At 40.8% G+C, this 17931-nt stretch overlaps 1 protein-coding gene across 1 annotated transcript; it reads right to left on the minus strand.

Moving 5' to 3' along the window:
* Positions 1-9277: 9277 nt before the first annotated feature.
* Positions 9278-16228, minus strand: edn3b (endothelin 3b). Its single transcript, XM_079169747.1, has 4 exons — positions 16034-16228; positions 15690-15906; positions 10905-11063; positions 9278-10742 (listed from the first exon to the last, which is right to left on the minus strand). Exons 1-4 carry the CDS (start codon positions 16068-16070, stop codon positions 10688-10690), a joined length of 468 nt encoding a protein of 155 aa, XP_079025873.1. The 5' UTR covers positions 16071-16228; the 3' UTR covers positions 9278-10687.
* Positions 16229-17931: the final 1703 nt, after the last annotated feature.

Genomic DNA, 17931 nt, shown 5'->3' on the forward strand with positions numbered 1-17931 from the left:
GAATCATCCAGTTTTCGTTGTGCTGACTCTTCGGCACAAATGAAAATCAGACACCGTGTCACTGTGTGTTCTCTATCCATGAGAATCCCTTTTGCGTGGTGTTCTTCTTTTTCTTCTTGTCTTTCTTCTTGTTGCCTGTTGTAGCACTTTAATATGATGCCGTTGCCACGCAAATGAGTATGTACTTCCACTTACGCAGAAGATGTCAGTTGAGTAGTTCAATATGAACCAGGAGACATTTACATATCACTGCTAAAAGAATGTGATCATATGCAGCCCAGATCACCTCCAAATAGGGTCTGAGCGAACAAGATTATCTATTTTCTGAGCTGTTGGAATATGTCATTTCTAATTGCTAAAGTGAAATGGAACAAAAGACAGTACTGTAGGTGTTAGGCAGACAGCACAATACATGTGTTGTAGAAGTAGAGCTGTTAGGGGCAAACATTAATCAGTAATTCATGGTATTAAATTCGTTCATACATAATTATGTGTACTTGCAGAAGGTGTGATGCTACAACATGCACTGATACACTTCTCAATTCCCTGTGGGCATTAACAAAGACTGTGACAGACAAGCCTATTCAGATAAATAAGAATGTAATCATCATCCAGAACAACCTTATTTATACGAGTACAAACCTATTTATTGCAGCTAATAAACATGTTTTCACTTTAAGTTTTAATTATACTCTTCTGTCATAAATTGAAATTACCACTTTACCACACTCAAATCTTCCACATACCAGACTTTCTATTTTCCTTAATATCTTAACATATAATTTATTCAAGGTTCAACACTCAAAAAACACAACTAATCTGCTTTGTCAGGACTGGTTGGATGTGGTTTTATCAGTGTTGATTGACAGTGACAGAAACAATCCTCCTACTGTCATCAGGTTCTTATTCAAATGTAGCCAAATCCTGACCCTGCCTGTAAGTATATGACATCACCTTTTCCAAACCAAACCCCACCAATGAGAAAAGAATACAAATACATAAATAGTTGATGCGAAATAACCCAAACGTTTTAAACTGTTGCAGAAAATTGTGTAATCATGTATGATCCCATCGCTCATGGTAAGAAGATGAATTAGAAAGTAAGTTTGAGGTCACTGAGTGTGAACAACAACTCAAACATGAACACTCCTCACATTCCCGACCTGAATGAACCAGTGTTCGCATGTTACTCCTTTCCTTGAGGTGAGATTGTCAGCTGCTTAACAACTCAAATGTTTTGGAAGACTTGCCAATATGATTTACCTTCGTGGTGAGTCCTACAGCCTCATGCCCTGGGCCAGCAATCTCAAATACTCTGAAACAAACCTCATCCTTAAGGCAGCCAGGAAGTTTGTGCTTGAGCATGTACCCTGTAATAAAGATACTAAATTGCAAATGCCAGGTGCAGTGTGTGGTCAATTTACTTCCAATCACAAGCCTTTATCTGGAAAGGTGCAGTCAGTAGAGTGGAGCTCTGCAACGACTACTGCTGTACAGTGGGATTGAATGAATACAACCTACAATTACTAAATCAGCCTACTATCACCTGAAGAATATATCAAGGATTAGAGGACTTATGTCTCAACAGGATTTGGAAAAAACTTGTCCATGCATTTATCTTCAGTAGACTGGACTACTGTAACGGCGTGTTTACAGGTCTCTGTAAAAAGTCAATCAGAAAGCTGCAGCTCGAGTCCGCACTAAGACCAACAAAGTGGATCACATCATTCCGGTTCTGAGGTCTTTGCACTGGCTTCCTGTTCAACAAAGAATTGACTTTAAAATCCTGCTGTTGGTTTATAAAGCACTGAATGATTTAGGGCGAAAATACATGTCTGATCTGCTGCGACCTTATGAACCATCCCGACCCCTTAGGTCGTCTGGGACCGGTCTAATTTCTGTTCCCAGAGTCAGAACTAAACATGGAGAAGCAGCGTTCAGTGTTTCTGCTCCACATATCTGGAACAAAGTCCCAGAAAGCTGCAGGTCTGCTGAGACCCTCAGCTCCTTTACATCAAGACTGAAGACTTTTCGGTTTGCTGCTGCCTTTAATTGAACCATTTTCAAGGATATTAATCAATCTACTGTATTTTATTTCTTACACTGCTTTGTAGTGTTTTAATGACTGTTTTTAATGTTTCAATGAATATTCTTAATTGTTTTTAAATCTCTTTTTCTTTTGCCTTATGTTTTGATGCTTTTAATGGTTTTATGTGAAGCACTTTGAATGACCTTGTTGTTCAAATGTGCTATACAAATAAACTTGCCTTGCCTTGCCTTACAATATCTAACACCCTGTTTAGACCAAAGTGTATCAGACGTCTTTTTTACTTGCACATCTCACACAACAGATACGCTTTCATCTGCACTCAGCTGTGTTATCACTTGCGGCCCCAACCGGCCAAGAGCCGGTTAAGGGTAATGAGTGAGGAGTCAGCAGGCAGTTAAAACAGGCAATAAAGGGTGTTTTGAGACAGTGTGAGTCTCCTCAACCATGAGAGGTCCTAAAGCATGTAGCAAATGCAATGTGCTGCAGCAGAATGCAAGATTAGCTGTGGACAACACAGAGGTCCACACTTCCTCACTCATAGACGCACGCGAGCGAGTGATTGCGTGATTCTTCTGGCTAAGGTAATAACCTTTCCTCAAACATGCCTCTCATCTGCACCAGACCCCTAACCTTCATGTTGAGATGTAAATTAGTTGAGGTAGACACACTACCCGGGGAGCCACGAGAAGAAAACAACATCTGTGCTGCTGCTCTTGAGCCAAGGAGGCCAAAACTGAAGTTGCGTAGTCTTCAAAACAAGCCTGCGCTTCAGATTCCAGAACCCCTCCGAGGGTTGATAGGGCGAATGTGCTTCAAATGCTGCAATTTAACAAGGGGGTCATAATGGGTTCATCACTACGTATGTTCATGTTAATATAAATTAATTGACTGTGGCCTTTAACAATTTAAAGCATTTTATGTGATTTCTGTCAGTGTAGTCAACGCGTTCAACTGGAAGCACAACTCTAAATAATCAACTAACAACATGACAATATTTAAAGATGATAATATGTAAAGGATGCGTGTCTGCAGCAATGGAATGTTTCTTAGAGACAGATCTCAAAGTATTTTTTTTGTCTTGGTTCAAGTCCAAACATAAGCCTTTGTTGAAAAGACTATGTGACATAGATGTGACAATTACCCTGAACAATATTCTGTTGCATGTTATGCATCAAGATCATGAGTCAGACATCCTAACCAGCCCTGATGCCTGAGCAACTTGACAGGCCATTTGATTTGTATGAGGGGGCACACAAAACCACAATGGCAGGTGCATCCACTCAAGCAATATAATATGACACTAAATTACTGATATTGTCATTTATTGTGACATAAATACAATGTATTATTGTAATTGTTAACTTTGTATTATCATTATTATTGATACACTATTAATCATCATAAACAATAGCATTGTGTGCAAGTTGACAACGATCTATTTGGTAGGAGGCTAAGTGTATCTAGTGTTGAAATGGCACGAGACCGCTTGCTCTCCACCTATCGATATAATTGAAATATCGACTCAAACAAGGCAACGCTGTGATAGCTGTGAAATTACATAAATCACAATTACAATATATTTTATTCAATTGAAATAACATGAACACATTTTAAATTTAATCTTTCAGCAGGAGTGATTTAGTATGCTATAAATATTTTTAACATTTGAAGTTGTACAAACCGCCAGCAGGCAAGCAGTTTGAATGAGCAGGCTCATTGTGGCTTGCCCCTAATGCCAGTACCAGCTGCAGGCTGTTGTAATACACAACCGTTACATTGATTTAATATTTCCTCCAAATTCAACAAATTGCTTTCACACTTGAAGAATACAATATCACAACTATTATCACATCATACTAATATCGCGAGTAAGTAAGTAATTACTTTTAATACAAGGTATATTTGTATTACTTTTTAAATGGGTAATATGTAAAAAGTGATTTTATACACTTCCTGAGTAACATGCCTGATATTGCAAACCAGACACATGTCTGACTAACACACCTGCCTTATGTGAACTGTGTGACAAATGTATCTGTGGATTGATATCTACAGTTAACTTGCACTCAGCTATTACACTGTACGTAACATTTTGTTTTCCCAACTCCACATGTCAAAGAATTGTGTTCCACATGTGTCAGTGTGTAGCACACGAAGCCAGGAAAATAAAAAATACCGTGCACAAAAATATACCATATTAGCTACTGAAACTAAACATTATACATGTATTCGTTCCTTTGCTTCTGCTAAATGTAATGAGTCTAAGGAGCAGAGCGGGATAGTTGTCAGACCCTGGTCAGAGCCGGCCGATGCTGCGCTATGATTAGTCAGACCGCATTCAAGGTTGGTACGTAGCGAAATGATCAAATTAGTCCACGGGTTCAGAGGCTATCTGGGTACAGTTAAAGGCGATAATTGGAGGAAAGGTGTGACTGTTTGCATAATGGTTTATGTTTTATAGTAAGAGTTTAGTTTAAGTCACACAATGAAGAATGTCATCTGTGGAGCTCCACATTGTGTTCAATGTACATGCCTCGACCTTGCAGCAGTTTACTATTGCGATTTACTGTTGCCATACTTTTACAATGAGAGTGTCAACTAGTGGGTCTACTCCCTGTAGTAGAGTGATACAATACAAGGTATCACTCAAAACACATCTTAAAATGTTTGACTTAAACATTTTTTAATCATTCATATTGGCCCCAATCTAGTGGTCCAGTTAATCACAAATCACAGGTTGGGGGCTTTAAACTTTCAGTTGTTTTCGAACACTTAAACATGTGGTCCAGACTTTTTACATTACGTGAGTGTTTCATTGGACAACTGATGTATTCATCACAAAATGAGAAAAATTAAAAGCAAAAGTGCAGAACTGCAAGATGAATCAGACACTACAGACAACATTAATACAGTATGTAAACACAACACAATTGTTTCACATGCACATTATTTGAAAATAAAGATTAGATGCTCAAAACACAAGAGACTTTAATGCAGCTTTAAATCCTAATTGCATTTATCTCTGCGCACAGGATAACACAATGCTTTTAGAATGGATTAGGGTAAATGCTACATGTTTGATGCACCAACTCAAAAACAGAATACACACTATGCCAAATATCAACAGGATGTTATTGTGTCTGGAAATGCTTATGTGACCGAGGCAGGGGTTATCTTTTAATTGTCAGAAACCAGCAAAAGTCCACTGCAAGGTGCCTTCTCTGCCTTCTCATTTAATGAACCAGAATACAAACAACAAACTGTAAGCCATGGTAGGAGTCCTGAACCTGCCATTGCATGGTCAGGATGTCTGCACAGAAATATTTCCCAGGGTGAGCTGTGGGAATGAGGGCTTCCACTCTGAGCAATATTATTGGTGCACACTGCAGAAGGTTCATACTGAGGCTCCAGGGTAAGCTTATTTAGGGCAGACGCAGACTCAGCGCGACATTCCAGGATAATAGGTGGCATTACGGCCTCAAAGGGTCAAGTTGGTCTCACGTTGTCTTATGAGGGAAATAGTGTTCATATGGTAAAAATGCAGTCTGTGACGTGAAATATATTCTCTCACTTACAATAAAATAAGTAATGTATAAAAAACAGCAAAGACAAAAAAAAGTTAATTAGCATTGCAATTCTTTTGCAAATCCTGCTATATCAAGTTAGATATGGCGGCCGTGGGGGTGAAACCAGGACGGTGTGGCCCCTTTACCCGACTCTGTGACAAACAGGGGGTCTTGCGGAGAAGTCCGGCTGGCTGATCTTGAGCTTATGTCGTCGCGGTTGGGTTCATATGGACTTAGATATGAGTCTAGTCGGAAGAGGTAGATAGGCTGAGGTGAACCGGACTGGTTGGTATTGCTGTGTTTGAGGTGGTAGACGATGGTGTAAGGAGGATGGTTGAAGATGTCGGACATGGTGACATGTTGTGATAGATGGTAGTCAGAGTTTGAAGCAGTGAACTCTGAGCAGCGCAGGAAGCTGAAGAAAGCCAGCAAGAACATGGACTCTAATACTTTGTCCGTAAAGGGAGACAGGTAGACTGAGCGGAGTGTATGGATGCAGCGGGTAAGGAGGTCCAAAGTGAGGGGCAGACGTTTAGGTGTAGGGTGTGGTTTGACTTTACGGAGACCTTTGAGTAGCATAGCGATGTGTGAGTGGGTCAAGGCTGGACAAGGGTTGTTGAGAGGTTAATTCCGCTTATGTAGATCCGTATAGTGGAAGACTTGATCTTGAAGAGTGAATGGGCAAATGTAATGAAGTTTGTGAGGGTCAGGACGTCGAGTGATGGAAATGGAAGGCTGAGGAAGGCATGGAAAGCTTTGAAACTATTCCAGCCGGTGAGATATGATGAGAGGGTTTGAGGGGCAACGCTGTTGAGGATGGTCACCTTGAGAGGTGGAGATTAAGTATTACAGTTGCGGGGTCAGTTGAAGATGGTGGCTGAAAATGGTGGAACCAGATTTAGCAGAGGGTCTGAGGCTGGTGCCAATCGTCTCAATTTCTGAAACGAGAAACGGGAAAGTGAATCAGCAATGCAGTTTTTGTGACCTTGGATGTGGGAGGCTCGGATGACGAGCTGGTGCTGGGCCGAAACCAAGGTCAATCTCCGCATGACCAGCATTATATCTAGACGATGTGACCATCCTTTGTTAATGCGCTGTTGTCTGAGTAGATAGCGATGATCTTTTTGGACCATTCATGCCCCCAAGGAATGGCTTTTATAACTACGGGATACATTTTGAGATCCTGGAAGAAGGCGTGAGGGATGAGAATTTGGGCGGCCATTTGGCTGAACCACTGTAGAAGCCGCCAAAGCCGAAGGAGGGGCCTGCGTCTGTAAATATCTAAATGTCTTCTGGCTTGGTGATGTGGTCGTTGTAGAAGAAAGAGATGCCGTTCCAAGAGGAGAGGAACTAGTGCCACAGTTTTAGTTCCGTTTTGCATGCTTAGTCAAGTGTGACGTGGTCATGGAGATTTGTAACGGAGGCAGCAACTGAAAGGAGGTGTGACAAGAAGGATCGACCTTGGTTAATGATGCGGATAGCGCAGTTGAGGTGGCCTAACACCGTTAACAGTTGGTGTTTGGTGTATTTGAGGGTCAGGAGGAAATTTGAGATCAGTAATGATATCCGATTGAATTTTTTCGGCAGGTAGGGATGCTTGGAGTGAGATGGAGTCGAGGGTGATGCCAAGAAAGAGGAGGAAAGAGGAACGCAGAGTTCCTGGAAGGCAAAAGTGAGTGTGGAGGCCATGTGGTGGGGGTGAGGCAGGTGGTGTGACGGTGGAGAAGTCATCTTAGAGGTTGATGACGTATGGGAGTTTATGGATGTTTGTTAGGATAAACTATCAAAAATAAAGCGAATGAACTGTTGGTCTGGGTGGTTCTTTAAGGCGGAAGCTAGAGCATGGACAGCAATTGGTGTATTGAGATACTTACACAGGCTGTGCTTGGTTGGGTTGTGGGGACAGGTTGGTCTTGTGTGGGTCCCTCCGCAGAAGCAGCAGGTGTGGAGGAATCGGCAGCGGGAGGTGTTGCATCCTAGGTCGTTGAATTTATCACAGACCATCCTCCTGCCCTGGTAGAGGACTGGTCTACCTCTCCTGTCTACACATTGGGGGGAGGGCCGGGGGTGGTTGGCTGGTTTAGGGGGGATTGATGGTGGGGATACTGCGGGAGGCAGGCTACGGTAAACGGTGGGGCTTCGTTTACCAGAAGCTGACTTGAAAGGCAGAGGGACTGTGAGGGGGTATGTGGTGGGTAGAAGGGAAGCTTTCAATTAAGGGAAGAGCGAGCTGCAAAAACTCTTCAGTATAATTCTGTGTTGAGTGTTCCCCAGTACGTTCCCTGATTAAACTGCTGCCCTCTAAAAGGGCTGATGTGGAAGGCTGGGCTTCACCAGCCATGGTATACATTGTGAAGTCATCGGCTGATGCAGCGCTGGCACTCCAGAAGTGCTTTGGAGCGGGAGTGGTGTTGTGCTGAGAGTCCGTGTACAGTTTGTAAAGTTTATCTTTTCTATCGGACTGATAGAAGGGGATATTGCGCTGGGTGAGTGAGTTCTTCAGTCGGGAGACTGGTCACACGGAATTTTGGGATGTGTAAGGACTGTCGGAGCGTCGGGTGAAGAAGGGTTGCGGTGGTTTCGACCACCAGGACTTCAGGAGTTAGCTGATCCTCTTCGAACAGGTCATTGTTGGAAGGGGTGAGAAAGAGCTCCTAGTCCATATTGCAAGGTAAGCGGTTGAGGTTTCTGTTCTGTTACAGACTTGCTTGGACCACGCCCATTTTCTAACTCAACCTATATTTCGATCTCAACTACACACCTGCAAAGTTTTGAATGCATCTTGCATGTTTGCAAAGCTATCTTGATGACAAAATCTGTCCACAGACACACAATATAGACACACTTGGCTAACACACACACTCACAAGGTGAAACAACACCAGCATTGCTGTCACGGCTGGTAAACATGAAAATCACTTGATGATAAGCTGTGTGAGAATAGAACAAAAAATGATCTTAATTCAACAGCTGGGGAGGCAAAGTAGTTGCTGTTAGTGCAACAATGCAATAAGGTTAAATATCACGTCCTTATGGGGTATGGTTATCAATAATATTATTGTACCTCGGTATAGTTGCATGTACCTTAATTAAAATCAATGATTTAATGCACCACCCGGCAAGCACGCCAAGTTACCTAAAGTCAACACACCCACAATGCTGAATCACTAACAGGTGCATTCTGGATCTGGCCACCATGCTAAATACTAACATGTTCATGGTGGATCCTCCGGCGGTAGCTTCTGCGTACACTGAGGACATGTTACCTTCAGTGAGGTGTGTGTGGACTTTTTTTCTGTTTGTGTCAATAATAACTGATGGGATTGCAGAGCTTAATTAAGCTCAACTTGTTGAAATCTGAGGAGCACAGTGGGACAGAGAGGCTGAGTGAACTGTCTATGCTTTAGGAATGAACAAACATTCTGGTTAATTCTAGTGCAACCTCAGCGACAAAGGAAGGTGATAGTGTAAATATAATTGATGATCATGGGTATGCTAAGGCTGCAAAGTGTCTATAGAAATTAAATTGTTGGTTTGGACATGGGCTCATGTTGCTGACATTGTTCCAGCAATGTATATGTTGACATTAAATTACAACATATTTTATAGCTTAAAGATAATTTTTAATTCAACAGTAGTATCATATATAACCATAACCCCCATTTTGTACACAAAATATAGGAAGAAAAATATGTAAAATATGATGTTTTGTTATAAATTATAAACAGTATACACAAGTACATTTGAAACAATTATTCAAAAATTAATCAGCAGATTAGTCCATAATGAAAATAATAGTTAATTGCAGAGAAATAGTTATAAATGTTAGCTCCACCTCAAACAGCTACAACACTAAATTTGTGATTTTACATTAATGCATCAGTGTAATAATCTAATGATATAATATATAAGAATACAGACACAGACACATTTAGCATTAAGTACATTTATACTTTAAGTATATTTTCCTGATTATGCTTTTACTTAAATTGCATTTTCAAGATAGGACTTGTAACAGATTATTCTTCATAATTTTGTAGGGCTCGGTGCAGGGGAATCAGATACACAAGGCTTTGACTGCACAGGCAATCCTTGCTAATAGAAACAATTCATTGCTGGTTTTGGTCTTTTCATGGGATTTGTTGAAAATGAAAAAAGTATATCATCAGGTTACTTTTTAACATATAAGTATTCCACAGTTCCGTGCAACGGTTTTAATGATAGGATGTCTGCATGCTTTTTTATTACATTAGAACATGGATGTTTTGGGACTAATTTGGGCAGGACACAACAATGGATGGCTTATTATAAAGTTTATTCCAGCTAAAACTGTCATACAGTTTCCATAGAGTACCCGTGGTGGTGAGGTAAAACCAAAACAAATATGACTTATAGTTTGCTTGCAAAGAGCACAAATGATATATTATTGCTGAAAGTGTGTTTAGACAGAATATGTCAGGGTGTGAACGCTTTCCAGACTGACTGTAAATAGTCTCATAGATCAAAGCGCAATAATATGTCGCACAGCACAGGAAGCCAAAAGATTTCCCCTTTTTTGTTCACATGTTTCGATATTCTTATGGCAAGATATCACAATATCATCCCTTGCTCCTACTTTACATGGCTCCTTGTGTCTCTTTTTGTTTTCCAACATTGTCAAAGAAATGCCTTTGTTGTCCCTTATAGGTTGATACAAGCTTACAACAAGTGTAGTCCTCAACACAGGTGTGAATACAAGGATTTGTCTGATGAAGTTTGACAGAAGAGAGGTCAATGGCTATTATTTCAGGGTGGAAGTAATCCTCGTGCTGCACTCAGGAGGGAACAAAAAAGGGATAGCCTCCAGGGATCTGTATTGAATTTGCCGAGGAGTGCTTGAAACCACACGGCCAGATGGAACTTGCTCCAAGAGTTGTGATGCTGAGGAATGTCTAGTGTTAAACTCCAAAGTGTTTTCCTTGAATGTGTACTTGTGAAGGCAAGAGCTGCAAATGGAGAGGGAAGAGGGTGAAGAGGAGGGAAGGGTCCATTCTCCAGAGAAGAAGAGCAGACGATGGAGAGGTATCAAACTGTCATCCAGGACCAGGGACTCTGTGGAGACTCCTGATTGGCACTGTCTGCAGGGGGCTTTAAAGAGAATATTTCACATTAAATCTGTACTATCCTAACAAATGGCTAATTCCAGCTTTTTTTATTAGGGTTAATACATTTCACTCCACACTTATAATTAGCATGATGTGATGATCTAAAAATAATGAGACTTAGAAGGATCCGATGAATCAGACTGACCTTGACAGGCAAAAGTCATGGCACTCAGGGTCTGCATCAAGCGCAGCACAAACGCAGCGCTGAGTCTTTGCCTCATCGCGGTCAGTTGCTTCTCCACTGACAGCACGTTTGATTCGCTGAGGCCCTCTGTAGCTTGACATTCCATAGGGCACAGTGCGCCTGAGAAGGTAAAAAAACAAAACAGAAGGTAAAAGTAAAATGTGAGACAAATCATATTCTTGGGGACAAAGAAAAACAAAAGGTATTAAATATTGTTCGTTTTAGAGAGTGCCCAAACGTTAACATGTCTTCTAGTCACCCTCAGGCCAGCTGTCATATATAGGCTTTCACACTATAGAGTGAGAGATCTGAATAGATCACGGTATGGCAGTTTAGGTTTCAATAAAAAAACATGCACATGATACATGCTTCTCAATCAGGCAGAACATCTCTATTTTTATAACATTAGTAGATGTTTCACTGAACAGCTTGTGCTTGGCATTGATGAAACCTTTGGCCAGTGAACATTTGTTTATAGTTAAGTGACCATCAGGTATTGGTAATGTAAAAACTAAGGCTGACATTTAAGTAAATAATAACCATGAAATATAACTTCCATGGATTATATAAACATTTTAAAAAATCCATGACTGCATACTGTTAATGCTGTTAAGTACTATCGTCTCTCCAATTTCTCTTATTCCCACTCATCTGTTTTTTACATTCTGTAATGGATTTTGTAAACAAGAAAAATACAAAGGGCCAAAGAGAAAGAAGAGTCGGTCAGAGCACCCCAGCTACATTTGTGCATAGCCGATCAGAGCAAAAAGCCCCTGATCCTGAAGTCTGTTTTGAAGACATTTGAAATAAATGGCTTTCCCCCGTAGATATGCCAGATTATATCAGACTGCTTGCTGCCTGTATCTGATTGAATACCTGCCAATGAGGCAAGCTGAGTGAAAACACTTTACTTGTAATTGTATCGAGGTCACAAGAGAAGAGGGAGTCATATATATGCACACGGACACTTGGAAGCTAAACCACAGTCTTCTGAGACAATATTGAGTTGCTCCTCTGGAACATTTGGGATGCTTCCCTATTGGATAAATGTGATACATACCATTCTACTTTCCATGCTGAGATTTTATGAAACTATAGCTTGAAAGAGCCAGAACAAATTTTGAAAGTGTATCTTCTATCCGCAAAATGTAAGCACACATATTGGAAAGCACACCTACTGCTTTTATTTTTATTTCAGTCTTCAAACTATGTCAATTTGTCTAAACTTGCTTAGCAGTAATACAGTATGCTGCCAACAGCAGTCATGGCACAAGAAGAAAGAGGAAGCAAGAATGCTTTCTTGCTGTCTTGCCAAGGATTGTAATATGCAGTTAGAAGGTTGCAAAACAAATTCCTTTAAACAAGAAGGCATTGAAAATTATATTTTACGGTATTGTTAACAATACAACAATCTGTGGTGTGCTAGGCCACATGTTGAACACATGTTGCGTAACCACATGTGTGAAAAATAATGTAATCTTTTCATGGTTATTCATCACCATCACGTGATGGGGGGGGGGGGGGGGCAAGATTTAGTGGCATCTAGTGGTACATTTGTAGATTGCAACCAACTGAATACCTCTCCACTCACCCCTCCCTTTCTAAGCTACAGCTGCTTTCAGATAGGGATCGGTACCTTTAGGATTTTATTACTACTAGGAGCTACTCCTATTGATACTCGGCCCCTTTTATGACAACATAATTGCTATGAAGAAATTCAGAACAGGATTAGAATGTATTCGTATTTTAAATAGAACTAAATATTGTTTCTAGAGCAGCGACACTACTATTTACAAAGAAGTCATTAACATCTCACTTAAAACAAATCCTAAATGTCAATAAGACATATAACATTCCTGAGTGAAGTTTATAAAGAATGAAACACACAGACATCAGTCAACAGCAGTATTAGTCATTCCTCCTGTCCTCTGTCAACCTCCCTCTGATGTCAGTCACTGTCTGCAGGTGCCGCTTGTCAAGAACAAACTAAGCTAAACAGTCAGACTACAGACAAACAGCTTTTGTTTTAGCTTGTTTGTAAAAATGTGCTGTTCGTCGAGTTAGCATGCTGTGCTTGTTTAAACATAGCGGCGGTAAACGACAGACTGCAGACAGAGCAGATTGAAATAGGATGTGCTTCTGCTTATGTTCATGCTGGTTGAACACATTGATAACGTTTTACTTTACTATTTACAATAAAATACACAGAAACATTAAAAAGTACTGATAAAAAGCACCTGTTACGTCAAAGCTTATCAATACTCCGGTCTTTAATAATCAGGGCCCGTTTAATGCTGAGTTTCGGTACCCATCCCTTGCTTCAGGTAATGCGAAAAGACGCAACAAAGGAAGGCATATGAACACTAAAACACGCAAAAGATTAAAACGAAGGAAGAGTGACAGTTTGTTAAAAGCTTCAGGTTAAAGTTTTCAATTGCTGATTAAGATCTTCACAGAGCTTGCATTTCTTATAGCCTTGGGGAGGGAATTCCACAGTTTTAGAGCATGGTTAAAAAAGGCTGAGGAGCCTATTTTCTTGTATTTCGTTTTTGAGAGCCATTATGGTTTGGGGGAGATAATCACGTTTAAAAAGCTTGGGACTGTTCGGGAATGAAGTAAAATGATCCACAAAGGGGATGTCCAGTATCTTTCAGCCAGTTGTGTTGCTCGCGAAAACGGCAGAATTTTACATCTCCAAAACAAGTGGGGGGCAATTAAGGGCCTTGCCATTTCCACGAGGCCCACGGTTCATAGTCGCCAGGAGTGGAACAGGCCTGGGACTTCGGTCTTCCACTCAGGGTGGGTCACTCCTCCTCCTTCGATTCCAGGGGACATATGGATGAAATCAGTTCACCGCCAGTCGTGACGAAACTGGACCATGGGAGAGTGGTGCCGTTGCTGTCCAGTGCTGAGCACTGGGACCACGATGTCCATAAACCGAAGTTCCCAGGACCGATAGGTGTAGCCTGTGTTGTGGCCACATTTGAAAACTCCATAACTGCCCAAATAATTTTAAGTTCTGTTTTAAGGCGACTGATATTGGTCTTCAGCTTGGAGTAAGGCAGTTCCCGCACACATCACCCGTCATAGATGGCCATCCATCATCAGGCTATCTGAAGACTCACAGCTGCAGCTACCCTTTTATGTGCCTATACCAATATTAAAGCAAACTTGTAAGAATTATCTTTGACTGTGAAGTCATAGTAGATATTCCGATGTTCCCTCAGAGGCTTACTGCCAGACATGGAGGAGGCGAGAGCTGATCAGTGTTCTCCATTTGTCTTGACTGGTAAAACGTTTGGACATCAGTGTGCCTTTCCTCCGACTGGTAGCTCCATTTCACTGTCTGTGTGTCCCTGACGCTTGTTGACACCTTTGCTCCAGGGACTGTCTCTCTACTCCAAGATGCTTCCCAGTGAAAAGCTTGGGGAAGCGGCTGTGAGCTGCACTTCATTATAAGTGGTGAAGTTACATTTGTGTGTAGACAATAAGCCACACAATAGTGAGATGTCATGCCTGATCAGAAGTGTTTTCAGTTAGTTTCAGTTTTCCACCTCCAATGAAGAGCAGCACAGAGATCTGTCTCACACAGAGATCTGAGTCCCAAACAGGGTTAAGTGTGTCTGTCAGGCGGTCTGAAAAAGGCAATGCACAGAAGACTATCGGGCAGGTGGATTTTGTCTTGAAATATTGTGACTTCATTCTCATTAAGGAGAGACACCTGGATACAAAATGTAACTAATAAATATCACCATGAAACGACCCCCGTTTATTATTTCCCGTTAAGGCAATTATTATTTGTATTACAGGTTTTCTGAAATATTATGTTGAAACATGCAAATGAAGCATTACCTTATTAAATATGTGCTAATTTGCATACTTTTCCAGAAAATATTTCTGAACATTGGATAGAGCCGGGTAAAAAAAAATCGTGTTTCATTTTGTTGACGTTTAGAGTCAAAGGCTTTTTACAGAGTGAATCTAAAAGAAAGAAACTGGAAAGTTTGGTGTATGTAAGTGCTACTGAAGTGGAGATTTCTGGCTCTGACTAGTTAAAACTGATTTTGCTGAAACAGCCTTTAAAGTTATGTATTGTAAAATGCCATACATCCTTCGATACACTAAAGGTGAATAGGGGAAACAAATTGACTAATAAATCTCACAATGAAACTTCGCCAAGTATTCTGAAATGTTATGTTTAACTATGCAGAAAGTTTTGAACATGAGTAGAGATCTTGCCGAAAACCATGTCAGCCATTAAAGTCCCGGGGTTTGTAAATTAATTTAAATGCAATAATATAATTGACGTGAATAAGTGCCACATGCACATTTAAAGAGGTTACTTCCTCTAACAAAAGACACAAAGAGGATGGACAAGTTCATCATATGTATGTCGACTCAGCAGGGATAAGTTGAGAATACATATTTGAAGGCAAAAATACCTGAAAGCCTTACTGCATTACATTGTATTATATTTTGAATTGTCACCCAGCATCTGAATTTTGTGTTTTCTTTTACAGTAATAAAGACATTTCCACCAGAAAAAGATAGAGGAAAGGCCGAAATGAGTGCAGAAAAATTCACCAGAATGCAAAAAATTAAGTGTTTAACTCAAATTGTCGGGGGTCCCCACCAGTGTTCAAACGAAGTCTACGCCCCTGCTTTGCACAATAATAGCACGTTCAAGTGTATTATTGGTAAAATAGGCAATAGATATTTGATAGTATATAACAAAGCATGTCTTACTCGGGAGTGTTGATCCAGATGATATCCAAGTGGCAGTAGTAGACGCACTCTTTATCCTTGTAAGAATAACAGGTACAGCGCTTAGTCCTGGACTTTGCCTCCGTTGCATCAGACAGCTGTAAACCTGCGGATCTCCCGGAGCCAAACGCCCTGCTGGAGTCTGAGAGACGCGCGGGGTTGACCTCGGATGTCACCGAGGCGTCAGACGTCAAAACACCTTGTATAAGGAAACAGGTTAGAAATAAGCGAAGTAGTAATCAAGTAAATAAATCAATAAATGTGTGTGTGTGTGTGGGGGGGGGGGTAAAGTGTGTTGCACCTTGCCGACATAAAACGTAGCTTACCTTGTAAGATAATTAATGCAAGCATTTTGAAAAGCATGGTTCCCGCGAGGACGGATAGTATTGCGATGTCAGATATTCCCCAAATGAATCATAGCCCGACAAGGGTGCAGCGCACTTGTCAAATTAATCTCCCACCGGCACCGAGTTAAAATCCATTTACTTCTGTGTAGATGTCCATGTGCAGCTAATCCCACGCGGTCCAGGTGTCAAATAACGGATCAGAGAATGCTGGATCCAAAGGTAAAAGCCTTAGGAGAGGCTTGGTACACGCCCACGCCTTTCATTATAACTGTCAAATTAAGTAACACTGCAGTGTTTGTGCACTGAGATGAACTAGGCTCCACTTGAGTGTGTGTTGATGCATAACCTGTAGAATGGTCCACTTGTCTTTTTGAAAGATAATAAAGGTGATCATCCAGCAAAGCGTGAGAGCATGATGCAATAATTATACTGTGTCAAATACTAATCCTGTGATGATGAATTTCCCTTTTTCGTTTCTGTAGTTTATTTAGCAAACAGAACTACCAAAGTAAAAGCAGAAATGCACACCATATATACTCACACCTCACTAAATAATCAAAAATAATTACAATAGATTAATAAATCAATAACAAAGGTATTTTTTCTTAACATACCCCTACGGTGGAGAGTAAAAGGTAAGTGCAACTATATGACGCAGAACGTTCTGAGAACATTTTTAGAACAATGCTGACATCCCCAGGGGATCAATGTATGCAACAGTGTCCAGGTCTAGAGGACTGAGAGCTATAGGCCATGTCAGGTGTGAGAGTTTGAGGGGATATACGGTAAATATGTTTTTTTCTTTTGAAATGGTAACATTAGAAAATAAGATTTGAAAACGGCTGCTGACTTTTAGTGACTGACAGTTTTCTTTGGGACGAATGATAGAATTTAGACTGTACAGACGTCTGTGTTTGCATGTGTGTAGCTGGAGTCTTCACACGTCTACATTGGCATTTTAGGCATTTTGGGCAGGGGGCCAGATAGGGGATAGACTCAGAGGAGGGAATATATTTCTCCCTCTCTCTTCTCATAGGATACCCAAATGTAGTTGTATGATTGACTGCTAAGGTGCTAAGCAGGTCTGTTTCTCTTATTAAATGCGCCAAGGTCTGCAGTTGATTCTGGGTGGTTTGCCTTTGGATTCTTTTATTGTATTTCAACAGCTTTTGTCCAAACCGCTTTAATGTTTTATTGGTCCAAAGTGGAAGGCTCTTGACAGATTAAATCGCCCTAGTTGAGTCTAACTGAACATGTTTCTCTTACTAAAGTCTACAGTGAAGGTAAAAAGCTATACTGAAACAAGTAAAAACTAATGTACACTGAGGTTCAAGCCAGCAAGAGCATCCCAAGAGGTGATGTGTGTGAGACAGACGCAACCAAGTTGGGCATTTATAGTGTCATTGAAAGGTGAGAGGGCGGCAATGAAATGTTGGTCAAATAAATGTTTATTACTGTAATCTTTTTCAATTTACACGTAAATGATCAAACCACTGTGGGGCATGCGTGTGTCTGTGTAACACACATTAACTGGCTCGAGTAATCATGGAAGGTAAATGGGAACGCCTTTGGGAATTTGAAGGAGATATTATGTGCACATGTGATAAAAGGCCAACAGATTCTATGAAGGTGTAGCTTAAGCTCTCAGATCGCTGTTATGAAAACAAACTTACCTCAGTGAGCCTCTAACTCCAATTTCTTTTCACTTTGAGTTGCCTCCTGGGGCGATCATTTCCATCAAACACCAGACTACCATAAACAACTGGAACAGAGGATAACAGAGGAAACCTGTAATAGCCTCAAACCGTACTCCATAACATGTTGAAATAAGCATCCAAAGATGAACTAAGAGATGTAGGATGCAAATCACTTTCAAT

The sequence above is a fragment of the Pholis gunnellus genome, assembly GCF_910591455.1.
Source record: "Pholis gunnellus genome assembly, chromosome: 2".
NCBI classification, from domain to species: Eukaryota; Metazoa; Chordata; class Actinopteri; order Perciformes; family Pholidae; genus Pholis; species Pholis gunnellus.